Source organism: Hirundo rustica, chromosome 23, assembly GCF_015227805.2.
Source record: "Hirundo rustica isolate bHirRus1 chromosome 23, bHirRus1.pri.v3, whole genome shotgun sequence".
NCBI classification, from domain to species: Eukaryota; Metazoa; Chordata; class Aves; order Passeriformes; family Hirundinidae; genus Hirundo; species Hirundo rustica.
This window is the reverse complement of record NC_053472.1, coordinates 6,219,870-6,247,858: the sequence shown is the minus strand read 5'-3', so window position 1 is coordinate 6,247,858 and position 27,989 is coordinate 6,219,870. Positions and strand designations below refer to the sequence as shown.

Below are 27,989 nucleotides of genomic sequence, written 5' to 3'. Positions count from 1 at the left end.
GCCTCGTTTACCCCCTCTCCTTCTGTTCAGGCAGGATCAGCATCTCTTCTGCTTCCCTTATGACCTGGCCTCTCCCAAAGCAAGCGCTCATTGCTCCAACAGCAGCACAAGGTGTGGGAGAAGCATCACACAGCAGCCCTGGGCTGGACCTCCAGTTCCCAGTAACTCCCTCAGCTCCTTCCCCTCTGTCACTAAGCGGGAGACTGTCTGAAGGATGTTCAGCCACGGCACAAACTGTTCCTAACCTCAGCATTAGGGCACCCTAGGCACACACCAAATTCTCAGGCAAGGAGTGTTCTGACACTCCAGCCAGGGTGCAGACAGCCACGAGCAAGTGGGAGTTCAGCAGGTAAGGGACTGGCTGTCCTTGCAGGGCTGGAAGAACACCGGCAAAGGGGAGGCACCTGGATGTTGGCCGAGGTGGGGAAGGTGATGGTGCGCGGGATGCTGGGCGAGGGTGCAATGCGCAGGTTCTTGTGCCTCTTGAGGCGGTCACAGAGCAGGCTGTAGATCGCGCTGTAGTGATCGTACGCGTCGGCTCGCAGCGACTGAAAGGCAAAGCGAGAGCGCTCACTCCTTGTGCAGCGAGGAAACGCGTTTCATACCGCGCTGGGGAAGCTCAGCTGCCACCCAGCACAGCCACTGGCGAGCAAGAGCGGCAGGCAGGACGCGCCAGGCCTCACCTGCACCGTGCGCTCCTTGTCCAGCCCCATGTCGGCCATGGCCAGCAGCACGTCCTCATTCAGCGGCTCCAGCTGCCTCTCGGTCTTCAGGTGCTGACACTCTGCTATCAGCTGTGAGGGCACAGGCACACAGTCAGAGCTGACATTCCCAAAGGCACGCTGATGAGTCACAGCGCTGCCAAAAGCCCGGCACCGCGCTCCGGCTGCAGCTGGCGTGGTCTGATGGCAACCGATCCGAAATCCACCGCCCCAAGCTCCCGATGCCACGGCGGAAGATACAAAAACGTAAGCAGATGAGGAGTGATGTGGAAAGCAAGGCCAGGAGACACAGAAAAGGGAAAGGCCACGCCTGGGAATGAGTGTTCCCAAAGAACAGAACCAATAGTGCAGCACCATGTGCCCAGAGCCGGTTTGAGTCACTGAGCAGACGCTGCTCGCTGCCGCTCACCCTGTCAAACTCTGCATCAGCCTCCCCCAGCTTCATCCACTTGTGTTTGCAGATCTGCTCCATGGAGAGCCTCTTGCTCGGGTCCAGCACCAGCATGTGGCGGATCAGGTGTTCGCACTCTGCCAGGGAAGAGAGGCCGGGTCACCCGCGGGGAGGGACACGGCTGCTGCAGCGCTCCCTTCCCAAGCCCCCCTCCGGGAAACCACCTCACAAAAACTGCTTCTCTTCTGCACCTCACACCTGCTGGGTGCCCAGCGTGCCACACTGCTGCAGACATTGATTCCCCTGCGCTAGGAAGGAGCGAAGCCACCCTGGCTACACCGAGCCCTGTCACCTTGTCCCCATCTTGATGTGAGTGGCTTTTGGAGGCTGAGAGCAAAGCACCCTTCGAATGTTCTCCACTCAACAGCTCACTGTGAGTGATTTCTCCATCGTATTATACCTGGGCTGTCACCAAGAGAGGCTGCTGAGGCTCTTCCGTTTAGGCTGGGATCTAAGTTTGCTTTGAAAGCTCCATGTTTTAGCAGGATTTTCAGCACAGAGAGAACCTCTTCCCCAGATAAGACAGCAAGGCAAAGAAGTTTTCAGCTGGGAAACTCCATGCAAAATTATTCCTTAACCTGACAGCAGCAACCAAGTACCTACCCATGACTCTGTTAAGCTGATTTTATATGAAAATTAATCACACTTTTCATCCCCAAGATTTTACATGGAAGTGTTTTTAAACACAAATGCTCATCTCTGACGGGGCTGCTGCTGGAAATTCGTGCCCCATAATGCCGTAAAAAGCTAAGACTGGAAGAGGCGTAGTGAAAACCCCAGCGCCCCCAGCTGCCCGCCCCCTTACCTGTGGACATGAAGAAGGGGATGCGGAATTTGCCGCTGAGCACCCGCGCGCGCAGGTTCTGCAGGGTGCTCCCGTCGAAGGGCAGGGCCCCGCACACCAGCACATACAGCACCACGCCGAGGCTCTGCACCCAGAACAAACCCTCGGTCAGCAACGCCAAACGCAATGAAAATCCATCTCTGGGCAGCGCACGCTTCTGGCGCCTCCCCACAGGCGAAATACAGGACGTAGTAGCCAGAATGCAATTTTGGGAACGTTTCTTTGGAAAACGCTTTTTGCTGTGTCAGGGCTTTTCTCCAAGACGTGTACTGAGCACTCAGGAAGCAAAGCCAAACAAACAGAGCAAAACTCAGATCAAAGCCAGAGAGAAAGAGGCTCATCACATACCCAAATATCAACCTTTGGCCCATCGTACTCCTTGCCTTCAAAGAGCTCTGGAGCAGCGTAGGGAGGACTCCCACACCAGGTTTTAAGGAGCTGGCCAGGGGTGAAGATGTTGCTGAACCCGAAATCTGAAAGAACAAAGAGAACCGATGAGAGGAATGTGGTTCACTCCAAGTGTCCTGAACAAATGGTATTTCAGTAACTTGCTGAGTATGTACAATCCTGTAATGGGTAACTGGTACACAGACACTGGAAATGGAATCACTGAGGTCAGAAAAGACCTCCAGGGTCATCAAGTCCAAACTGTGCCCGATGCCCACCTTGTCACCAGCCCAGAGCACGTCCATTCTTTCCTTGGACACCTCCAAACCTCCCCGGTGCCCTGAGCTCTGGACAGTGCCAGCAAGGACAGAGTGCAAAGGGAAAAAGAATGGGAGTTCTGATTTTTCCAGAAAGCACTACAGGGGCTGCAAACTTTGGTTATGGTGGGCAGCTCTACAAACAGTCAAATCCTTCACTAAGAGCAAATAACAAATCTTGAAAGAGAAAGGTCTTCACCTCACAGGCAGCCAACCATCAGCTTATGTGGGCACTAATGGTATTCTCTGTTAATTAACCTGCCTCCCTCTGGCTCACAGCTGGGATCTACACTGCAAAGGGCAAGGAAAACAGTCTGGATCCAAGAGAAGGGAGCCGGTTCTTGTAAACAGGAAGAATCTTCACTCCATTTCCTTCCTTTTTTATCTCCTCAATTGAATTGAAGCAATCACAGTCCCAGAGAGGAGTTCTGAGATGTCCACGTGTTCTTTCTAACACATTCAAGATTACCAGTTAATTACCAATTAATTACCAGCTCCACACTGAATTCCAAGTGAGGATCACCAGCGATGACCAACAGCTCCGTGCCAGAGGCAGGCAAACCCCAGAATGCACTGACTGGTGAGTCCGCGCTCCCTCTCGCTGCTCTCCTTACAGGATTTTCCATGACCTAATTTCTGGTGACTCTCTCCTCCCTTGCACAGCATCTGCAGAGCCCAGCAGACCACCTGGCGCTGCTCCTGCCAGCTCAGCTCCAGAGGGGCACAGCCGAATTCCTTCCCCCTGTCCCTTTGCAGGGAGGAAATTCTCACTGGGGAGATGATTTATGCAATGGAGAATACCTAACGCAGCCTGTTCCTGTGGAAACACCTGGAGTACACACTCCAGCCCCACCTCAGAACGGAGCAGAGATGTTAATGCTCTTTAAAGGCACCGTGGTATCACAACAAGGCACTTACACGCCCGTTGGGTTTTTACTGTTGGCAGTGAAGCCTTCTAAACCTGCCGTCAGCCTTTGGAGGACAATTCCAGGGAAATAGCACACAGCTGCACAATTGTCTTTTCCACCTCTGCAAGCTTTGGAGCTGCTGTCTCACGTTCAAAGCAGGATGTGTAACGAGCGCCTGAGTTACGGCCACCGGAGCCGGCAATAAACGCTGGATGTATTTCCCAACACGCAGCATTTGTGTCAGCTTTAGACATAAACTCCTTATGCCTGTGGAATTTTGGCACTTCCCATATATCGAGCAAGTTGTCCTGGTTTAGTTACTTTTATTTGTCCTTGTAGGTACACGAGTGGGCTTTGGGCACCTGCGGAGCCAGCTGCATTTTCCAAGGAGTGCACAGCCGGGAGCAGCTCCAGCCCTGCCCACGTGAGAGGCCCCAGGTGCTCCCCACTCTGCTGCACAGGTCACAGCGAGTGTCAGCAGCAGAGGCAGTGCTGTGCCATTCCAGGGCTGTGCCATGCCAGGTCCGTGCCATTCCAGGTCCGTGCCATCCCAGGTCCGTGCCATCCCAGGGCTGTGCCATCCCAGGTCCGTGCCATCCCAGGTCCGTGCCATCCCAGGGCTGTGCCATCCCAGGGCTGTGCCATTCCAGGGCTGTGCCATCCCAGGTCCGTGCCATTCCAGGGCTGTGCCATTCCAGGTCCTTGCCATCCCAGGGCCGTGCCATCCCAGGGCCGTGCCATCCCAGGGCTGTGCCATGCCAGCTGGCAGTACCGCGGCCTCGGAACAGACACGCAACAGCTGCCTCCTGCACCCTCCTCTGCTTCCTGCAGATTGGTTGGCTGGGAAGCTTCACCCTTCCCCATCGTGCTGAAATTCGTCCAGGGATTCACAGCTCTTTTGGACAGGGAGAGGAGGGGGGAGGAGGGAAAATGCAGAGTCTATCCTTAGGGAAGGGGCCAGCGGGTCCCAGAGCTCTGCGCTCGCCCGGGATCTCGCGGTGAAAGCTCTCCCTGCGCAGAGGTGCTGCTCTGCCCAGCCCCTCCCGGGATCAGGGCAGTCAGGCTGCTGGGCTCTGTGGGGAGCTGGAGCCAGGCAGATCCTGTACAGGGACACTGCTCCCAGGCTGGAAACAGCTTCCAGATCCCACCTGCGCTGTGGGACTGAGGTCAAGGCTGGGGAAAACAGCAGGGTTTTAAAAACCCAAAGAAAGTTCACGGGAGGATTTGAAAACCCCGAGCAACTAAGCACAAAATCTAAACCAAACAAAAACACAAATTACAACTTAAATAAACTTTCTTAAAATCTATGGCCAAGGAGATGCATAAATCCAAATCCTCAGGGAGCAATCAGGTCTCATTCCATGAACAGATGCAGAGGGAAAGAGGCATTTTTGAACAGCAAGGTGAGTCACAATGATGTGATACAGGGAAAATATTTAAAACAAACATCTCTGCTACAAAACAGCAGGTCCAGTCCCTCAAGTTTCCTTGGAGCAGAGCTCAGGGAGTGGCTTCAGTCTCTGCCCAACAGGGATTTCATCCTCAGGAGGGGAAGGAGCAGCCAGCTCCCGCAGATGAATGCAAAGCGATGCATAGATCAGATTCCTCTCCGAAACCATAGCCCGGGAAGGGAAGGCCGGGGTGTTTAGCAATCATCAACTCCTGGCTGAACTCTCCAGCTGGGAGCACAGGGAACGCAGTGCCAGCAGCTACTGACTCAGACTCTGAGAAGGTACACTGGAGAAAAAGCATCCATGGGAAAAATGAGAGCGAGGGTCACAGCGTTGGGATCTCGCTGTTTACGGAAAAATAGCGAAGCAGCAATCAATCAAAACCCAACCCCAGCTGTGAGCACCAGTGAGACCAGCAGCACTGCCCACCCCTGGCTGCAGGCTGAGAGCTGGGACCTGCCTGATGCCAGGCAAGGGATTTCAAGCTGCAAATGGACGTCAGGCGGAAAGTGCCAGAAAATCTGCACCGATGAGAGCCTGAAAAGCTCCAAAGTTTGAGGCAGACACAGTTAACGGGTTTGGCACTGAAGGTTCAGCTGGTTCTCCACCAGTGTAACTGGTGTGTGCATTTCTGTAGCATTTCTCCTGGGAAGCCTGGTGTGAAGCAGATCTGTTGCTAACACTTTTTTTTTTTTTTTTTTTCTTCTCTTGAAACAATGGAAGAACTGGTGTCAAGTTGTAATTGATGAGTTATAGGGAGAAAACTTAATACTTGGAAAATCCTATACCATAAATCAGCTTTTCCAGGCCACTTTTCAAAGCACTACAGCATCTTCCTGCCAAGGCAAACACTGCCACCACCAGGGTGGGGACTATCTCCTGGAGTCATTCTGGGAGCACAGATTGGGAAGGAAAATAGTTTCCAACTCCCTTAGATAAAAAAAGGTTTCCACAATTTCCAGAGCTTCTCAGCCTGCTCATGTGGACATTTCTCCAGCAAATCCAGCTGAATTCCAGCTTCCACCAGGGTTAGTTTTTACCTTCTCGCTGCTTGCCAGGCAGCCTCCCCTCCACACGGAGCGGATCTTCCCCGTGAACACAAGATGGCCTCAAACCATTAGCGCAGCCTTTGCATAAAACACCAGAAAGTGCTGCTCGGAGTCCTGCCCAGCAGCCTCTCCCTGAGCTCCTGAACCTCTCCACTCCTGCTCCAAGGAGCTGCACCCCTGCTCCATCAGCGATGCGTCCCCCACTTATCTCCTGCTCGCAGAACAGTGCAGGTTATCATCCCTGCGCCAAGGAGGACGTGGTTCACACTGTTAAGCACCAGAGGGAAGTCCGTGAAGTCCATCTCTCCTTCCTGTTCCTTCCCCGCTCCCTCCTCACAGATGGAGTATGAGGGAAGCACAAGAAATTACCGACGATTTTACCACAAACCGAGTGTTGAGCTCTAATCTAACACCTCCGGATGGTACACGAGAGAACAGCAACAACCAGCTAGACTGTTTCCTTTCTTCGAAATGCTATCAAGACAGAGGAGTATTTCCCACCTCCTAGAAGTAAAATTGCTCAGACTGAAAAAACTCTGTAGCCCTCAGAACTTAAAAATAAAAAGTCAAGTTACAAACCCTTGCGAAAGACAACAATCTCACTGAGGAAATGTGCTGGGAGAGGAGGCAACCAAGAGCTTTCCAAAGGTGCCCTGCTGCTCTCCAGGCTCTGGGAGAATTAAATGCTGAGTACAAGATCTACCACCTCCAAAGCCCATGCAATGAGATCACCAGGGCAGAATCACAGAGTATTCTGGGCTGGAAAGCACCCACGAGGATTGAGTCCAGCTCTTAAGTGTTAAATCTTGTTGGTTCAATTAGTCATAATCCCACCAAGCCCAGTAAAGCCAAGCCTAGCCAGTGTCCCCCAGGGATCAGCCAAGGCTCCGTCTCATGGTCACAGGATCACAGACATGCAGCTCTGTGTTAGGTCAGGACAGAAATGCCCAGGGTGGAAGCTCTCTGGAAGGGCAGCTACTGACAAAAAAATCCCAGTGCCCTTTAAATCTCTGGGAGCAGGCAGTGAGAGCCTGATTGTTCAGCTCCTTCAGCTTCTCTCCCTGCAGGGAATAACCCCCCAAAGCACTGAGGCCGCTCTGGCTCTGTCACACCACATCGTGAATGACTCCAGGAGCGCAGTTTCCCCTTCACTGCTCCACCATCCACCTTGTCATCCCCACCTTGCCATTCCTGCTCTCTCACCTAGCCTGACCTGCTCTGAAGAAGCCCTGAACCAGCAGCAGGACTCAGGACAAGGTCAATTTTGTGGTACCCATCACCCAGAGGAGTGAACGCCGCAGTGTCTGCAGCCCGGGAAGCCAAACCTGCCTTTTATTCCTTCTTTCGCTTTGCACTACTTGAAGGGAGGTGTAAATCTCCTGGCTACAACCTGTCAGTTTCAGCTCTGGGCAGCAGGCCACACAGAAATCCAAAGCTTCCTTTAGCTGCACCACGTTTCCTTCTCCCTGAATACCTGGAAGCAGCCAGTGCCTACATTTATTAACTCCTGAAAGCAGCTGCCTTCCTCCCACACCGCTCAGCTCAGCTCACCTGCTATTTTGATGTTCAGGTTTGCATCCAGGAGGAGATTTTCTGCCTTCAGATCCCTGTGGACGATGTTTCGACAGTGACAGAAGTTGACAGCAGCCACAATTTGCTTGAACTTTCTCCGGGCTTCCTTCTCGGCCATGCGCCCGTGGGCCACGAGGTGATCTGTGGGGTGAAGGAGAACACAGGGTTACGGACACAGGGGCTTCTCGAGCTCCTGGAGAGAGCTGGGGAGGTGGGAACAACGTGGGCACAGCGTGGTTGGGCATGTGGGCAGACATGGAAGAGGCACAAGCAGGGATCAGACACGCCGCTGCCAACCAGTCCTCACCTGGGCTGGCTCTGAGTGAAAGGCTTTGACATTAATTTTGTATAGAGGACACTGAGGGGATGCCTGGAAAATGAGAACTGTTTTGTACATGAGTGTGAAGTATTAAAATCTTTTTCTGTGTCAAAATAAAAATGAAGCTTTTCCAGCCCTTGCCTTCAGTCAGATCCCGAGCCTTGTACCACATCACCTCGAGAGGTGCAGCTTCCTGGCCCCATGCCATCCTTCCTTCCCGCTGGTTTTTCACAGGAAACGTGTCTTTGGTCTAGCATGGCTCGAGGGTAACTCCTGCTGGAACCAGCGAGGTCCCAGGTAGTCACAGCCACGAGCAGCTGCTCACCTCAGCTCTGCAGCCAGCACAGCTACCACCAGCTGCAGGAGGGATTTAACATCCTCCCTCTCCGTGCATCGATGCAACAACATCCTTGTGAAATCCAAGAAAGCATTTCATTATAAAAACGGAGCTGGCCTCCACTACGGAAATCTGAGCACTCCCAAATATTTTGCTGAAAGCCTGTACTCTCGCTCAAAGGTAGTGTTTGTTGCCAGCTGGGCTTTCCTTGGAAGCCAGCACTGTGCACATGGACAGGAAAAGCCTCTCCAAGAGATCACAAAAGCAGGCACACAGCAGTGACCTAGCTGAAGTCAATCCACTTAAAACCTGGAAGCACCAGGCTCACAGAAGCCACTTGTCACTGTCCCACGAGTAGGGACGGAGACAGCAGTAGGGAGTAGGCAGCAGAAAAGGCAGAGAAGGGAAGCCTCACTTCAGGAGGTTGTAACTCCTTGGTGGGGCTGTCGAGTTGGCCTCAAAACGTCTCTGGCCAAAATTAGGCTGAAATGATTCACATCCCTCCCTAAACTCCATTAAACTGGGGCCTCAGTGCAGATATCTGTTCTTGAAAATAAAAACAATAAATCACTTGTGCGGGTTTCTCATCGGGTGGTTGTGTTTTTCCCCAGTCACCCATTCATTAAAATACCTGCGACATAATTGACTGGCAGTAAATACTAATTACCAAGATCCATCAAAGCAGTTGTGCTGCTCCTGACTGCACAGCAACCTACTTCTGCCTTTGCCCACTCATGTTGTGCAACAGACTCGAGGTGTTTTTCAAAGAACTTGTCAATTAACTCTTGTTCATGGCATAAACTTATTCCATAAGCAAATCTGAACCAGGGCTGGGGAAGGAAAACCGTCACCAAGTCAAATCTGACCCTCAAAGTGACCATCTCAAATTGCCCCGTCATATTTCATAAAGGCATTTGCATGGTCATAAATTTGTTACTCTAAGGAGACTGACAGCAGAGAACAGCAAGGGCTGCTCCAATTTAAGCCACTGATCAACAGGTAATAGCTCAGCTCCTAAACAAGGTCATTCACACCTTCTGCTCCACTGGGATTTGGGAGCCAGCCTGTCCCTACAGCAAGCGCCCTTGAAACAAAGCACAAGGCTCCAATCTCTCAGCAATTTCCCAAATATCTGAGCAATCCTCCTGCAGGGAAGAAAGCAAACCCGGCTACTGCAGCAGGTGGCTTTCTGCAAGGCTCTCCTAAGTGTATTTTTGCCCAAACCAAGTTCACCAGTCCCGGCACAGCCGGTGACACCCGTGTTCAGTGCTGGCACTTTGGGCCACCCCTGCCCCATGCCTCTCACCCAGAAAACTCTGCTGCCCCTCTGCCCAGCCAGTCCTGCCGAGGCTGCAAAAAGCCCTTTTTAGGTTAGGAGTGAAATTTCACTTTCGCTGAAGAGCAGGGAGCGGAGGCCCGGGCTCTGCACGTAGGCACCGCGCTCCGAGCCCACTGACATTTCTGCACCAGCTCCAGAGGAAGGACACAAACAATGAGGCTACAGAATACTTCACATACCACCAAGGGCAACTGTACGCCAAAATTAACCATTGAGAGCGTGCCCTGCACAAACCTCCCATGCAGTGGAGGCCGCAGAGCCGACCTGAGCGTCGAGCTGGGAGCTGGCACCCTGCTCTGAGCGTGCCAGAGCCGCTCTGAGCACCCGGAGCCGCGGCCGACGCACAGCGATGCTCCTGCGGGTGCCTTCCAGAGGGGAAGGAATGCATCATTCCATTGCACAACCCTCACAGACATCACCCACCGCTCTCTCTGCTCACATGAAGCACCTGACGCTGCTCTCCGCGTTAAAAAAACAATCCAACCCCACACTGAGGAAAAAATCACCTTTGGTTCAGAGAGCACTGACACACAAGTTTCCGCTCCCCGCCTCTGGACAGACGCCTCGTGCTTTTAAGCTGCTTTCTGTCTGGAAAACAAACGCTGATGAAGCTTCGCATCTCCTCTGTGTGGTGGATTAAGTCACATTTCCAGTGAATTTGGTGACCCTGTGATGTCAGAAGCAGTCTGACCTTCTAGAGACGGGCACCACAACAGTGTTTAATGCGTCTGCCCAGTTCATGCTCACAGAGCTCAGGACAAGCGGGCAGGCGGTGGGGAGACAGGGCAGACGTGGTAACCACTTCAACCAGATGATAATTTTCTAAATTTCCTGTGATTTTTTTGTTAATCGACCAAGAACCCATATTCAGTCAGTGAGGACTGCAGACTATTTACAGTTTTCATAGTAAACAGCTGAAATTAAACCAGATTTTTAGACTATATTCCATCCGACCTCAAAAGGACACTCAAGGGACCCAGAACACAGACCACCCTATGTTTAAAAGGAGACATTCATTTCTTCATAATGTCAAACCAGCGACCCAACCGCACACAAAACACGGACAGGGACAAAAATAACAATTTACATTTGGCTGCTCAAGCCCACAGCAAACCAAGGCCTGTCGCTGGTCCCTGTGCTACGCAAACAAAGTGAATTATCAAAGCATTTCCAGTAAGAGATGAATCAAAGACTCTTACGGCACTGCTTGGCTGCCGAAGGAGCGCTCGGCCCTTTTACTGGAAGTTTGGATAAACAGGTGGTACAGCCCTCCCAGGTGCTGACCCGGGATCCCTGCAGAGCTCAGGCAGGCTGGGACCGGCCAGACACAGCCAGCACGGACTGACTGCAGCCGTTCAGAGAAACCATTGCTCTTTCAGCTGAAAATTCTGACCTCTAGCACTGCCTGTGAAATACTGACAGCTCTCTGGTACCCTGTAAGCCTGGGGAAGTTTTGAAAGCATCAGGGAAGCAACTCAAGATGTGAGTTACCCTAACGAAAAACTTGCAGTTCACAACAGTGCAATGCTCTAAGTCTGGTTCTGTGGGGCTGCACTCAGCCTCACCCTGGGCATTTGGCATCCAGAAAACCACAGCTGTCAGCCCCCCCTACCCTCCAGCACTACATTTTAGAGCCTATGTCATGCAGGGGTCAAGACATGACCAAAAAAAAGATGAAAGAGACTCAGCACAGGCCCGTTTCACACAGAACCCCCAGTGCCCAGTAAGAGGCACGTTGACAGTGGCTGCACTGCCCACACACACCTCACACGCCATCCCTGCAGCACATCCAGCCATTCCCAATGAGCCCAGCTGCCCTAGGAGGGACAGGCACTGAGCTGAGGCACTGTGCAGGTGAGGTTTAACCCAGCAGGAGAGCCCAGCTGCCCTAGGAGGGACAGGCACTGAGCTGAGGCACTGTGCAGGTGAGGTTTAACCCAGCAGGAGAGCCCAGCTGCCCCAGGAGGGACAGGCACTGAGCTGAGGCACTGTGCAGGTGAAGTTTAACCCAGCAGGAGAGCCCAGCTGCCCCAGGAGGGACAGGCACTGAGCTGAGGCACTGTGCAGGTGAGGTTTAACCCAGCAGGAGAGCCCAGCTGCCCACGCTGCCATTGACTTTGTCTCCACCACACGAGGACGTGAGACCCTCCAGCACTGGAGATGCGAGGACTGCAAGGAAACCTCCCCAGAATGGGCTCCTGTTTCCTCCCTGCAAATTGCTTCCGCTGCTAGAACAAAGTCTTAATGGCTCCTCAGGAAACTCTGAATACAAAAAGCTGAGACTTGAGTTTTCCCCTCTCTGCTCTCGCACTCAGGGCAGTGCCCAAAAATCCTGAAAACTGGCTAGAGAGGCACGACCTCCTGGCTTGGGTCTGGAGAAGCCTCACACTGTTACAAAGCTGGCTGCTCCCAGCTATCAGCGAGGATAAAACACTGGGCAGCAACGTGGAAATTAGCCATGCTAATGAGCTGAATTTACTACAGCAGAAAATCTTTCAGAAGGCAATTAGGTTTTCACTTCGACTCGTGCAGAAGGCTATTTTTGTAACCAAAGAATCCATTCCAAGTTTGTATATGAGCATGCACATAGCTCTGGATTTAAAAAAAGATGAGCCCGTCTCTGCCAAACTCAACAGAAGAGGGAGAAAAAGTAAAAAGAGATTTATACTTTTCTCTGGTGGTACACACCCAAGCCAACTCCAGGACATGTGCAAGTGACTTTGCTGTGCACGGGAAGGTGAATTTCACAAGCCTTTGGAACTGCTGAGTGTGTCCAGCACCATGATTCATATTTGAATAAACAACTGGAAGGCTCAGCAAGTCAGTTTTCCACCAGGCAATCCACACTTCCCAAACATCAGCTGTCACTTGCTTCCCCTTCGGCTGTCACCCTCTCAGGGAGAAATCCACAGGACATGGACAATATTGACAAGAAGCCATGGCAACCATCTACAGAGGTACGGAGGAACTGATGGCAGTTTGTGGTGCCTGGAACACAGCACTTTTCAGCTTTTATTTTCCTTAATCTGGGGTTTCTCCCACTTCACTAAAAGCTTTGTCTTTTACTACAACTCAGGTTCTCCTCCAAGAAATGAGAAGTGAAATCAAAAGTGAATCTTCTGCAGTGACTGACGAGGGCAGGGGGAGTGTTCCCCGGAGTCGACAGGCCACGTGTGACTGTCTGGACTTCCTCGATTGAAGCTAATTCAAGCACACAGGATTTTCCCCCTTTTTGGAGGCTGGTGTTGGCAGAGCCAGTACAGACCAATGTTGCAAAATCCCAATTCCGTCACCCAGCACAAAATTCCAGTGTACAAGCAGATTCCCATTTCTATAAGTTTTGCTATTGTTCACCAAACAAATGAATAAATCAGCCCACAGTCCTTCCAGTTGTGCTGCACAGATACTTTTTCCCTTTCAAGAACAGCTCCTGTGGTCAAGAGCACGCAGCCAAAACTCTCTGGGACAATGGTGCTTGGAAGGGATGTAACCAATGCCTGCTACGATAACATCGGACATCAAAAAGAAAAGACGAGACATGGTTTTGAGCACAAAACACTCCACAACTGCGGGCCTGCCTGTTACTTTGAAACTGACACACCCCAACAGCTCCACCATCATCAATAAGGGTCATGTAAGCTGCTGCGAAGCAAAGCACTCAGCAACGCTAAAATCCAACTGCGTGACTATTTCCAACATCTTTAATCCCAAAGTGAGCAGGAAAGAGGAGCAGCACCACCTGTCAATGAAACCCAAAGAAGAAACAGAGGTTATGGCGGTTATTTTTCCATCGAGTTGGTCTCATTTATTCCTTTCTTCCTCTTGTCAATGGAAAGTTTGCAGGCTGAAGGGCACCGCTCAGCTGAAACAAGAGAGTGTGGCAGCTATTTTCAGTTTACTGTAGTTGACCAAGTGCATTATCTGATTAAAGAATGCAATAAATGTACTTACCAAATATCTCCCCTCCACTGGCATACTCTGTCACCAGATAAATCATCCGCTCCGTCTCCATAACCTGCACACAAGGACACAGAAGTGACACATAAGGAGACTGCTGAGTGCAACAAGAAATAACTCTAAAACTGCCTTTATCCTTCTGTAACACACAGAACTGCTTTCATCAAACCCAGACTATTACCTTCCTGTGCCTTCCAGAGCCATGTGCAGGAATGGCCAGGAGCTGGGGACAGCAAGGATGAAACAGCAGGTTTCAAACACTAAATCTGTAACTACACAGAACACTTCACCTGCACCTCCCTCCTCCTGTTCTGTTTTCCCTCCCTTTAGCATTTGCTCCTCGGTCTTGTCCTGTTCCAGCAGCCTGGGAGACTCAGGGCTGCTACCCTGCTCTTCTCCCACCCTAAACAAAGCCAAGCCACAAGCATCACCTCCTCAGTACCACATCAAAAGCTTTAGATGGAATGAAACAGGTTTAAAAAGGCTTTTTGGATTTAAAAAAAAAAAAAAAAAAAAAAAGTTTAAGGTGTAAGTTTGCAAAGCAGCACCCCCTGAGTACCTTGAACGTGCTACAGTCCCTGCAAGCATCTTGAAGGGGCTTGGCCAAAGGAGGTAAACATTAACCTCTGTCACTTCTACTCAGTTTTAACCCTTTGGAGGCTAAATAAATATTCGTATCTCTCGAGCACAGATGGGAAACAGAGTCCTTCATTCCTCTGCTCCCATCACTCTGCTGCACCCTCCTCACAGAGGGGCACAACCAGCTACCTGTGTAAAGGGCAGAGCACGTGCCTTCTGCCTCTGGGGGGTTTTGTTTGCAGACAAAAAAAATGTCAAACAAGCTGGAAAAAAAAGTCTGCAAACAATATTCAAAAGCAAGTCTGCTGCCAGTATTGATCCCCTTCCAGGAAAGAGCTGAGCAGATCAGCAGGGCCTGGGGGCCACAGGGAGCTGGGCAGGGAGAGGAGAGGAGAGGAGAGGAGAGGAGAGGAGAGGAGAGGAGAGGAGAGGAGAGGAGAGGAGAGGAGAGGAGAGGAGAGGAGAGGAGAGGAGAGGAGAGGAGAGGAGAGAGCTCAGTCCTGCTCCCGGGTGAGATTTAGTCCCTCCCTTGAAGTGAGAAGGGGAACCTGCATCCGGTTTCAACTGGGAAACTGAGAAGCACACAATGGCCATAAACAAGTGGCAGGAGGCCAGCCCACAGCGGAAGCACCACGTCCCAGAAAAGAGAAGGATTAGCTACACTTTCCCCCTGCCCCTCCAATCAATGCACTTTGAGACCTTGAAAACATGAAGGGCTTTCCCAAGTTCCATGTAGAAGGAATGCAGGGATAACTCTGGAGAAAGTGCTGCGGCACAGTGTAGAGTCCAGGGATGGAAACTCCATGGCAGAGTGCTCCTACCTGGTACAACCTGATGATATGTGGGTGGCAAAGCATCTTCATGATCTGAACTTCTCTAAATATCTTCTTCAGGTTCTCTTCATCCAGCTGAGTCTTATCAATGATCTTTATTGCAACCTGGCAGAGGGGAAACAGAAGAGAAGTTACTGACCCGGCTGCATTATCCACACAGCAGGGATGGGAATGGGGGGCAGTGTCAGGATTCTAACAACTGTGGTATTTATTTATCTGTTTTAAACCAGAAGTGCTCTGTAACGCTACCCTAATGGAGTTTAAACAAGTCTAAGTACTTCCAGTCAGCTGCTCTCCAGTCCCCAAAATTTTCCCTCCACCTCCCTGGTGCTGGCAGCTCCCAGCTCCTTTGGGCAGGGACTGTAGAACCACCAGACACTTCTGTGCTAAGAACCGCCTGTCCTCAAGCCCAGTGAGCACCCTGTTTCATCCACACACAGACAACAAGGAAGGGAATCTTCTCAGGAATGCCGGGATGAACAGGAGAGAAAAGGCAAGAGTGAAACCTTGATGGAGGAAACAGCTGAGCGAAAAAACTGCTCTGCCTGGCAGAGGAACATCTGCCCTGCTGCTTCTAAATCAAATTTCAGCTTTAAGTATCTTCCTCCCCACCACGAAACACCCCCGAGAGCGAGCAGCTCCAGTCCTGGGATTTGTGGGATGAATTACCATCCCCCAGCAGGTTTTCTCGCTCGGAGATGGCTCTCCCTGGGAAAAGAGCCACTTTTACAAATCTCCTGGTTGCTTTGCTGGAGAGCCTACTTTACACAAGTCCTGCCCAGGAAGGCTGCAGGATCATGCAAAGGCCCGGGGAAGGGCATGCAAAGCAGCACTGCCACGAAAACCGCTGAAGAAGCACAGCCAGAAAGATCTGACACAGAAGTGTTCGGCTTGTCCCAGACCCCAGAGCTCAGTGGGGACAAGGACAAGGACGAGTGCTCTGTGCACAGCAGCGTGCCAGGACCACGGGCACAAACCCACAGGGGCACACGACCCGAACACACGCCCCTCTCCTAGTGCCAGCCCCAAGGGCAGGGCTAAGGGATGCTCTCACAGGCACACACACAGCCAAACAAAAGCAGCTTTAGACCCTTTAAGGGAATCTTTCTTTAAGGGAACAATCTGAAGCACATGAAAATTAAGCCCCATATTTTATGATCAAATCCCTGCCAGAGCAATAACCGCCCTGCATGTGAGCAGAACCCGGCAGAATCCCGAAAAGGCACCCAAGTACAATAAGCTGTTTCTTTCATTTGAAACCTTTAATTCAGAGCGCAGGAATGCTTCCAGCCTTCCAAGTCACTGAGCATGCTTCCTACAGCAGGAGCGGGAGCTGAACGGCAGCCAGGTCTGGCACTCGGCGCTGGGAGCTGCTGGCAGGAGCGGGGCTGGAGCCCAGGCACGAGGTGAAGCGGCAGCAGGGGCTGCCAGGCACCGGGGCTGTGATTAACGGGGTGCAGAGCCCCGGGACCCGCCCCACGCGGGATCCGCACCGCACGGATCCCAGCACAGCGCCCAGGAGAGGGCTGGAAAGCTGAGACAGCCGGAGGGGGATTGGGAAGCACTCTCCACATGCTCTTCACCCAAGGTCTTCCTGCAAGAAGGGGCTTTTGTAAAGCTTGAGCATAAATGTACATAGAAGCTAAGAGACGCTTCCTCTGAGAGCAAAGCCAAGATGTCTACCCAGAGACATGAGTCATTTTCAGGCCCAAAGACGTAAATGAAAATCCACAGATCTGGAGTATTCCTCAGCTCCTTACTCATTCCCAGCTCTATATTTGCTCTAAGGAACTCTCATTTCCCAGCTTAATTATACGGCTCGAGCTGACACCCTCGGCCAAGTTCAAGCTCTGTAGAGCATCTGATTGCACCCAGCTTAGTCAGTAGGGCCAGACACAACAGAAGTGAATACCTCTGGTTTTCCCTGATAACCCGGGACAGGGAGGACCAGGCTGCCACCTCCCCTGTCCCCTTGTGACGCTGCGGGATTTACACGTGGTGAGCGAAACTCCACACCCACAAGACACACAATACCTGGATCGGGAGCAAAGCGAGACACACAGCAGTCAGGAGACGTTCTTCTTGAGAGGGATCTCACCCTGAGCTCAGCCAAGCAGCCCCAAAGCCAAACCCACCCTCAGGAGTTAACGCGGAGGAGAGACCTGAAGGGGTTTCTTCCAAATGTTTTCATTCCACACAAACGCCTCCAGCAACTGACGCAACATGAAAGGCAAAAGTCTCCTGAAAAATCCTGGGGAAAGCACCTTGTGCTCCGGTTTCAGGAAATGCAGAGCTTCCTCAGGACCCTGCGAGGGTGGAAGTAGGAAATCCCCTCTGCGCTGGGCAGCAGGGACACGCAGGGAATTCCAGGGATGGGGGCTGATGTTCCACCTGGGGCTCCGCAGGGGAGCTGCAGTTGGCTTGTTCCAGAGCTTTGCTCTTTGGGTTCTTTTGGAAAATCACTCTTTTTCCAGAGGGAAGGACTGGTTTAAAGGTTTTCCAGAGCAGACCAGGTGGGTTTCTCCATTCCTGCATTGCCTAGCTGGCTAATATTCTCCCTTCCCTTGAAAGGTGATTTGGGATTTCAACAGAAAAGGGACTGGCTGAGGTCCTTGGGTCGCATCAGCCACCCTGACTCCATCTAAAGCTCAAGGGATGGCCACAATGAATTCAGCCCTTTATTTCATTACTTATTTATTTATTTGAGATTATAAATTGAAGGAAAAAAACCAAACAAACAAACAAACAAAAGGATCTTTAGGATCTTTAAGGGAGATCATGAAAACTAACCTTCATATTTTACGATAAAATCCTTGTCAGGGTGATAATGCCCTGCCTCCAAATACTTATATATATATAAATGAATTATTTATTACTTATGCAAAAAGAATCCATTTCATGCAGTTAAAATAAACCCCAAAATCGAGTGCATTCCCTCATGCTTACAAACACCACATAAAATAGAGAGGAAGACTAAACATCATCAAGTAAAGCACAAATTCAGGCACAAGCAGAAGTGGAAGAAAACCATGATCTAAATTCTCAAACAATGAAATACTCTAAAAAAGGAGTCTGAGAAATTAACTATTCTTTTATCAGAAGTTAATGAAGCTTACAGGCAGGAGGATAAATGCCAAGCCTGAAGCATGCATGCTGCTACCAATTAACAAAATGTTCCCGCCACTTGTAAACAGTTCGTTTATTCCTTCTTGCATCCAAGTAAAACTTGCACTAGTAATTTGAGGAGGGAATTGTTATTCGGGAGAAATGACAAGTTGCTAAAAGCAGTTGGTGGAGAGCAGGTAAGGTGCTCAAACTGACACCTGCAGGTCACTGTGGAGGCCCTGCTCTCCGAAGCCAGGTGGCTCGTCCGTTGTTTTTCCAGATTTTTCTTCTCCTGGTGCACCTCAGCTGAAGAGTGCTCTGTAATTCCTGTGGTCCTAAAGCTGTGCTGAGTGTATGTGCACGCCAGGCAAAAGCCTTGTGGGGAGGAGTGGAAACTTCAACCACATGAAAGCAGGAGGGGTAGCTGGGAAATGGAAGGAGGGGCACCGAAACTCTGGAAGGCCAAAAGGGAGCACACACTTATCCCTGGTATCTGCACACCCCGCTGCATCCCACGGCAGGTCAGGAGGGACAGAAGGCACAGGTCAAGCCAAGGCAGCAAGCTGGCTCCAGTGCACCCCAAAATGCTCAGAGGTGTGAGCTCCTCTGCCCTGAGCACCGAGCACTTCTTTCAGCCCAGCACACGAAGCCTTGACAATTCTTGCTCTCAAACTCACAGGAGTCTCCAAAAGTTCCCAAAGTGTAACACAAACAACAGTATAAATTCCTATTGTGCTCTGCGATGCCAGATTTTCAGATCTGGCAGCCACCAGAGCTAAATATGCCAAGGAGAGGGGCTCTAAAACGAGGCACAAGGCTTGGAATGGGAGAGAGGAGAGTATCAACTTGCAGGAGGTAAAATTTATACGGACGTCTTGTTTCTCAGCTGAGTGTGGATAACAATCCAGACAGACTTCCTTGAACGCACAGTGCCCTGCCAACAGGAAGGGAAATGAGCTGCTGGGTGCCCGGGCGGATGGGCAGGGAGAGGACAGCCACTGTGCCCTGCACTGCTCCAGCTGCTTGGAAAGGCTCTGGGAGAGAAAGAGGTGGAAGCACAGTCTGTTTTCAGTGGAAAGGAGCCATGGGACACTGCTTCCTTTTATTTCTGTGCTGTGAACAAAGGAACAAGCCAGAGACCCTGGCCTGGGCTAAAATCGCCTCCTTTATGCCATGCATCTGCTTGGATCTAATTATAATTGAATGATAAATAAAGTTTCTTGCATGAGTGATCATTCCATAAAGAAATCACCTTTTCCCTTTCAGTTCAGCTGTTTCTGCAGTGGCCTGAGTGAAAATCAGAAAACCCCAGTCCTTCCAAAAGGAGCCCACGTGCTCAGTCTGATCGGTGATCACTGTAAAAGTGTAATTATGGCAGTGGCATTCCTGTAAATCAGCACGGATCTCCTCCACGGAATGGGAGCCAACAGATGGCACCGGCAAACCGGCTGCATTCAGAAAATCAACATGTTTATTTGGGAGCAAGACATTTCCTAGAACTGTCCCGGGGAGTCCTCCTGCTCCAGATTCCTCCTGGAAAAGGCTCAGTAAACATTCCCAGGGTGTCCTCTGCCACGGACGGAGGTGTCCCTGCAGCTCGGCTCCCGTGTCACCCCGAGGGCACGTGGCACACTGCAGCCACAGAGAGCTGTCACCAGAGAGGGTCTCTGAGTAAATGAACGAACCCGGAGAAGGCTCATCCACACGAATTCCTCCTACATCTGCAGTTAGCCAAGGAATCCCCTCCCCTCTGTCCACTGCAGCCTTACTGGGCTGACAACGTGAGCTGTCAGAGGAGCTGACAGGGAACAACTCTTCCCAGCTGCTCCTGCCTGCCACAAACACTCGGGAAGCTCGGGAACACGGCCTGTTTGGATTAAGCAGCTGCTGGAGGGGTAAAAATCACTCCTGTAAGCAGATACCAGAGCTGCACAGGAGAACTCCAGCAGCAGAGACCAGAATTACAGCGGAGAAGGGGGAAAACCAGAGGGACGAGGAAGCACACGCTGGAGATATGTGTATGAGCCACACACAGAGGCACTCAGCTGGCATATGGACACACGGCTGTGATGAAAACACAACGTGAACTCCAGGCTAGTGCGGGTCGTGCCCCTTTCGGGAGCTCAGCTGGGTGGATGCCACTGCACAGCAACGCCGTGCTTCCCTATGGACGCTCCGATGGCAGAGGCACATGTTTCTCAGGCAAGCTGTCAGCACAAGCCTGCTGGTGTGCTTGGGGTCACCAAAAGTGAGCCCTCCCCATGCAAATAGGCAACTTGTGCAGTCTTTAGTCATAAGAAAGCGCTCGACAAAAAGGAAGCACTGACACTGCCGATTCCCAGGCTTCTCTTGGCAAGCTCATGGGTAACACAGGGGCATCTCCTCCGTGGAATTAACAAACCAGCAGAACCTACCTAAGTCAAAGTGATACGGCAAATAAAACTAGGCCAGTCTGCAGCAACATCCGTAGCTTTTGGAGGTGGCACAAATGCAAATATTGGCAGCAGCTGAAAGCAGGAAACTGTGGACGAAGATGTGCACAGAGGAGCTGCATTTGCTCAGGAAGGAAGTTCTCACCTTGTCCACATCCCTCTGCACAATCAATGCAGGGACTTGTGTCTTGCACAAGGTGAAGAAAATACCGACGGTGTTACGAGAAAAGTCAATACATCCAAATCCTCTTGGCCGGCTGCGATGTTAATGCCCGGCTTGTGCGAGCGCCGTGCTCTGCCGTGACCTTTCCTCATCCCAGAGGGAACACAGCTGGGATTTCCGTGCCCAAAACACAAACCCCACATTCACATCCACAGCTCAGAGAGCCAGCTACACCCAGGTAAGGAAATCTCATCATTTCAGCGCATGTACAGCAGCTTACAAATGTCACAGGACAGGAAAGTCATCTACAGCACCCCCAAGGATCCCAACCTTTATCCATGCTACATTCCTCCTTTTCCAGCCCTGGGTTAGCCCTATGCCAGCACCTGCAGCTTCTCTTTTGCAACAGAAGCCATCAAAAAAGTCCAAGAGGCGAGTGCCCCTCACCTCACACTTGCTGTTTAACAGCAGCAGCCTCGGTGCCAGATCAATGGTGACTTAATCCCAAATGCAAACTCTTTCTCATTCTGGAGGCTGCAAGGGATAACAGGGAAATTCTGCCACGTTCAGCCACAGCGAGGGAGAAATAATGTCCTGCGAGCCACGAGAAAGCCTGGTCACATTGCTAGAGCTCTGCTTGTCACACTCACCTGGATGCCAGGTCCTAAACCCTCCTGGAGAGCTTCTCATTATTTCATCACCTGGGGCAACAGCGGGAAACAACAGACTCTTGGAGTTGCCTGCCCTGGCTGACAGACACTACATCAGAGCACGCTGAACAGCATCAAGGGCTTTGGGACTGCAGAGAAAGGCACGGGAAAGGGAGCTGGAGATGCCAATTAGATAAACAAACCATTCTGGTGCACGAAGAACCTCCCGCTGCATACGGGAGGTGCTGCGAGGGCGAGCTCCGTGAATCATCACCTCGGGCTGCAAACAGACCCGGGAAGAGGCCGAGCACAAGGACGGGCCACAGCACTCCACACAGGGCTGGGAAGAGCCTATCCAGGATGTATGGAATTACCACGTATCCCCACAAAACCTGGCGGCTGCTCAGCAAATTCCCTGGGCCTCAGGCTGACCGGGACACCAAGGACCAAGCAGCGACCAAGGAGGTCAGCCATCCTCAGCTTAAGCACAGGAATCCCTTAAGCTACACCACATCTACTTCTAGCCCTTATCCTTCTTAATGACAAGATTTCCAGAGCTTTTAGAAGTTCTGGTCAGACACTGAAATCTCCTGGTCCCTGCCACTGCTGCCTTTTTCTCCTGGGCTACAGCAAGAGACTCCATGGGATTGAGCCGAAGGCAGAGCAAGTCTCAGCACAGCAGAGTGCAGGTAGCCACACCTAACCACCTCAAACACAGCATGGGATAGCCACACCATTCCTGTCTGCCGAATTCCACAGCCTTCACACCGTGTCTGCATTCCCACTGACCTCTCTGTCTTCTCATTTCTCACTCTGTTACAGGAGAAAACCCCTCCAGCCTCAACGGCTTCAGCTGACATTTATGCCAGCAATTTGTTTTTAGTTCAGAAGCCTTGTAAAATTCCTGTAATGCTTCCCAGATGCAAGGCTGAGAACTTCACGGGAGTCAGAACGTGAATTAGAGGTGGTGTGGAAAATTATTTATCCTGGTGAGGATGGACAAATGACAGCCTACAGTGAGTGCTGCTACCCTGAAACACGTCCCCGTGCCATGCACAGGGAGCAGGCACTAGGAGCTGCATGCCTGGGAGGTCAGCTCATCAAACTCCTCCATACCTGGACTAGAAAGGCAGAATGTCTAAGAACGAGTATTAAAAGCCAGCTTAAGCCAAAGGAAGAGAGGCTGAGGTAAAAGGCAGGTTGTAAAAGCTCCCGTTTGTAGCATTAGCAGGAATTCTAGTGGGATGTAGCAGGACAACACTGAGTGGAAGGAACGAAGGCTGAGCCCTGAACACGGCTGTGCTGCAGCCCCATGATCTGCTGACAGTCTGCAGCACTACCTCCATGGCTTCCATGCAAATTAAAAGCACTCTTGGCACTTACTACACAAAGACTGCGCTTGATAATTAAAACCGGTTTTTAAATGCACTTCGACTAGTGCAGAAGCTCATGGAGGTGCATTTAAATCGATGCAAACTGGTTAACTAACAAATGCGATGTGAAAAAGCAGAGCCCGGTCACGTAAGCTCGACTGTTTGGCCAAGGAGGCTCAGATCCAGCCCCTGTGACAGCAGATGGGAACGCTGCAGTCCTGCTCAGGCCTGACTGACTCCTGCTTGAGCTACAGCTCGGCCTCCCAGCCACCTGCAGTTAAGCAAAGCCAAGAGCTGAATCAAATTCTGGGAGGACACTTGCCCACCTTGGTCCCCTTCCAGTCCAGGTCACCCGTTCAAACCACTTGTTTAATTGCTCTCCCCTCAATTCAGGCACTGCAGCCTAAACACCCCATGAAGACAAATACAGTTCAGTTTACCAGCACCTTGAGTACCCGTTTGTCAGCATTATTTCAGGAGATGTCAGTTGAACACGGCAAATGACCTCCACGCAGGATTCTGCCTCCAAAGCTCTCCTGAGATTGCCACTGAATCATTTAAAGAATCCCAGGATCACTGAGGTTGGAAAAGCCCTCTGAGATCATTGAATCCAGCCTGTGCTCGATCCCCATCTTGTCACCAGCCCAGAGCACTGAGTGCCATGTCCAGTCCTCCCCTGGGCACCTCCAGGGATCCCACCTCCTCCCTGGGCAGCCCCTTCCAGTACCTGTCAGGAATTTGTAGAGAATGAGAGGATCCCCCTGAGCCTCCTTTTCTCCAGGCTGAGCACCCCCAGCTCCCTCAGCTGCTCCTCATGCCTTGCTCTCCAGCCTTGGAGAGAGTTGCTTAGCAGCAGAGTTTTGGAAATGTATTTGCATGCAGGAAGAAATCTGTGACAGCAGGAGATGCATCAGGAATGCTGCTGTGGAACACAGCTCCAGCTGAGACCATCCCTGAGAGCAGAGGGGCCACGAGAGATGGCACAACCTGCCAGCTTTCATGGGAAAGGCCTGGCTCAAACATTGAGACAAGTCTTTAAAAAGCTGCCAGGATATTACAGCAAGCAGGTTTTGAAAGTGTTATACAAAGTTCCCCGGATTGTCATTTTGCTCTAATTCAGTCGTGACCTAAAAATGCAAGTGACAGGGAAAAATAGTGCATTTCAGGTACAGAGCGTGCAGTCGGAGGCAGGTTTGAATTATTGGATTATAAAGTAACAAAGGTTGGAAATGAGGAAATCTAGAAGCTGGTGTGCATGAAGTGATGTGTTGAGAACACACTGTACGTTAGGGTTTGGATCTTTTTAAGCAATGCTTACCCTGCAAAGAACGCTGCCTGGACCAAGAGATCTCCTGAGAGGGAACGCCTCACCTCACTTGTGTCTAACAGGCACAGAGCACCCAGCACCGGTGCAGCACAAGTTAAGAGCAGCTATTTTTTGATGAGAGAAAATGACTATTTTTTAATGACAAAACCAACACACGCAGCAGGAGCGCCCTTGGCTGGGCTCCCCAGCCTGCCGTGCTCCACAGAAATCCTGCCGTAAACTGCATCCTGGGAAAGCACCTGGCACTGCACCACCATGAGCAGCACAGGCACAGAGTCATTTGGGCTGGAAACAACCTCCGGGATCGTCGAGTCCAACCCGTGCCCAATCCCCACCTTGTCATCCAGCACAGATCACCGAGCGCCACATCCGGTCATTCCTTGGACAGGTCCAGGGATGGGGACTCCAAACCTCCCTGGGCAGCCCCTCCCAATACTGAACAACCCCTGCTGTGAAGAAATTCCTCAGGCTGTCCAACCCGACCCTCCCCTGGCACAGCTCGGGGCTGTCAGGTCCTCTCATCCTCTTGCTGGTTGCCTGGGAGAAGCTGCCAGAGCCACAGGGAGCCTTTGCACCGGCTTCCAGTTGATTTCCTGAGGCTCTGTAAGGGTTAAAGCCAAGGACTTCTGGAAGATATTAAGCACCAATGTCTTGGCTTCCCTTCTGCAAACAGCAACAAGCTCCAGAGGAATCTGTCATCCCATATAACAATCGCTTTCACTCAGCCCCAGCAGCCCGTTCCCTGCTCCTCGCCGCAGCCCGTGCGCGGTGGCGGCTCCGTGCTGGGCTCCTGCTCCGGATCCTGCCCACATTCCAGGGAGGAGGCCGGGCTCTGCAGCGACGCCGGCATGCACGGGAGCTGCAGTGTGCACGTACATTGTGTGCAGCTGCATTCACCGGGGTAACAGCTCCTGCTTCAGTGAGGAGCTGCAGGAGCGCTAAATGTCACACTGGGATCGCCACTCAAAATCTAAAGTGACAGATAACATGGAAGGAATCGCTGTTCCCCTTCATATGCCATCAGGTCCATTTGGGAATATGGGATTCTGGGCTCTGAAACAGACTTACACAGATATTTTCCTAACCCTGTAAGCGTTGGGACTTTTCTATACCAAAGTCAAATTAGCTGGATATTCAAAACAAATCAAAAGCAAAAGCCACACACTTGCAGAAAAGGTTTTTTTTTTTTGCCAATATCTAAGCTTTCAAATGCATCAAATGCCCTTTTTTCAGTATTTATGATTTCCACGTGCATCATCCTGCTGCTGGCAGAGACTGCAAACACTGCTCCCTTGCCAGCACCTGAGATCACAATTAGGAGGTGACACCATCACCTTCAGCTCTAGGATTATTTTCAAGGTGCCAACTGCACTAACGCTCCGGGACCTGGAGCACACTGAGCGGGAAGGGGCCGAGATTTTGCCAGGGAAGTGAGGAATAAAGCAGGATGCCAGATCTAGATGATACACTGAGGAATTTTTAGACGCTGCGTTTGCAGCAGGAGCCTTTGTGCATTTGCCACGATCAGATGGCAGTTTCTATGGGAACAAACAAGCAGTGGCCCTGTCACAAGATGTCTTTTAGAGACACTGATGAAGGCACGGAGTCTCAGGAAAGTTTCTCATGCTGCAGTGCAGCCTGGCAAAGATACTCTGGCTCGGGTTATCAGCTTGGGAGGCAGAACTAGCAGGATACACCCCAAGTATTTTCAGCACAAAGTCAGTGAAGTTGTTACACTCAAAATTCTGAATCCGGCCTTTGTGTGCACATAAAGCTTTGGAAGGCTGTAGTTTGCTTCTCAGACACTCCTCCATCAATGATGATGTTTGTTACGTGCCACAAAACCCAGTCACTGGAGTCTGTGTTTGGCTCCAGAAGCAATAGAAATGATCAAACTAGTGAGACGCTATTTTTTTTAGCTTCAGACATCAGAATTTTCATCAGTCACAAGACTACAGCAGAAAGCAATTTTCTTCTCAAAACCACTGCTTCTATTTACCATCCCCACCCCTTAATTTAATTAAAAATCCTTCAATTAACTGATTTAGGGAGGGTTAATGTTATTGTCAGGAAGACCGGTTCCCCTGGGCCTGAAAACAACTGTGGCTGCCTCCAGCCCCCGATTACACAGAACATTTTCAGACTCAAAGGTTCCCGAGTATCATCACCCCTCACTCCAGAACTGTTATGAAATGGAGTGGAAATTTTTAGAAAGAGAAGCCAAAAGTGAAGCTGTGAGGAATGCAGGCTTCAACACATTAACCCTCAACAACCAAGATAAACCACATCCAAGCGATGGAGAGTCCCTTCCTCACCCTCATCTTGCCCAGGAGAAGCAAACCAAATTGTGCCAGCTTTTGTACATGGATTTACCCCCAGTTAGGTGGGACAAGCACTGGCTGCCCCCAGCCTTCTGCCGGCCCTGAGCAGAGTTTATAACGGCACAAAGAAAGATGAAAGGTTGGCCTGATCATAAAGTCTGGCTTCAAATAAATGGATGTTCTGCAGCAGTATTACCTGAGCGAAGGCAGAAATTCCCTCGCTTTTAGCAAGGGGGAATCAGGGAATCTCGTTCCAGCTTGCTGAGGACAAAACACCCTTGCAGTCATTTCCATTAAGACCTCCCAGTAATGTCAGAACACAGCAGCTGCCTCTTGGAACTTCAGGAAGTTTCTGCTCCCCCCAAAACCACAAAGATTTGCTTGAAATTTGAATTTGTTTCATAACAAAGCAAGCCTGACAGAAGAATCTCTCACAGCAATAACTGTACGGACCGACTCGTTAAAGAATCACCTTTCGCTTGGGCACAGAACTGAATTACAACACTAGAGAAGCCTACAAGCCACTTCCAACAAGGGTATCTGATTTCCCTTATCAGCAGAAATGACTTAAATCCGCAGATTACGCGCTCGGGAGCTGAAAACCTTCTTCAAAGCCAAACCATGATCCAGCCCCGGGCTCTCGGGGCTGCGTGGCACAAGCACGGGTGCGAGCAAAAGGGCACCCAGACACTGCCCGTGCCAGGGCTGCCAAAGGCACGCCAGGAGCCTGGCTCACACGCAGGGCAGCCACCTGCGACTGAGGCTGGGCGTTCCTCCACGGCACAGGACGCACCTCGGGCTCACCATTCACCTTCTGTGCAAGCTGCACTCCGAGGAGCGAATTCAGGTCTGGACGGGGCGACTGGAGCGTCCCACTAATCACCCCAGCGAGGCTCCCAAATGTCACACACGGCCATTAGCCCCAGCTTGGTGACAGAACGTGGCAAAGGGCCAACGATCAAACAGCTATGGGTGTCACTCTGATCCCTGCTGCTCCACCTCTGCAAATCAAACTTGCTCCTGGTGCCAAAGGCAGCACCAGGGGCTCAGGTGCCCGGAGACTTGGGAGGGAGATCCTGCCCTCAGCACCAACACAGCCCTCACGTGTGACAAGTAACCATGGCTGCCACCAGCTCTCCTCAAAGCAGGGGACAATGGAGTATTTTTGGAGCACAGACACTGCTATTTTGAAAGCACTTCAGCGCTGTAGTACCCAAATTCTAATCGTGGCTGCTGCTTTGCTTTGCCACCATAAATCCTGTTCTGAGGGAGTGAGACAGCAGCCAATACATGAGCGTAGGCATTGCACAACTGGGCTTCTACAAGCACTTGGTGTGAAGAATAATGTTCTTAAAAGATTTAATTTCTAGGGAATGTTTAAATACTGAAGAGTAAACACTGAGTCAGAGACACGCACTAAATACAGGTAAATGCAGCAGGGGCACGTGGAAGCAAAGCCGCAGCCTGGAATTCTCTCAATGCCTCTCCTTGTACATGGGAAATTCAGGGCCCACAGAGGACAAAGCCTCTTTTATATGTGCAGAAACTGCAAG

At 51.1% G+C, this 27,989-nt stretch overlaps 1 protein-coding gene across 4 annotated transcripts in view; it reads right to left on the bottom strand.

Moving 5' to 3' along the window:
- Positions 1–27,989, bottom strand: part of SIK3 (SIK family kinase 3) — a 70,966-nt gene that overhangs the window by 19,154 nt on the left and 23,823 nt on the right. For all 4 annotated transcript variants that reach the window (XM_040084974.2, XM_040084976.2, XM_040084975.2 and 1 more), the window contains exons 2-9: positions 15,054–15,170; positions 13,648–13,711; positions 7,681–7,842; positions 2,366–2,490; positions 1,979–2,102; positions 1,132–1,250; positions 684–794; positions 405–548 (exon numbers count right to left, since the gene is read on the bottom strand). In XM_040084974.2, the coding sequence (XP_039940908.1) occupies positions 405–548; positions 684–794; positions 1,132–1,250; positions 1,979–2,102; positions 2,366–2,490; positions 7,681–7,842; positions 13,648–13,711; positions 15,054–15,095 (891 nt within the window). In that variant the 5' untranslated portion in view covers positions 15,096–15,170. The remainder of the gene's footprint in view (positions 1–404; positions 549–683; positions 795–1,131; positions 1,251–1,978; positions 2,103–2,365; positions 2,491–7,680; positions 7,843–13,647; positions 13,712–15,053; positions 15,171–27,989) is intronic.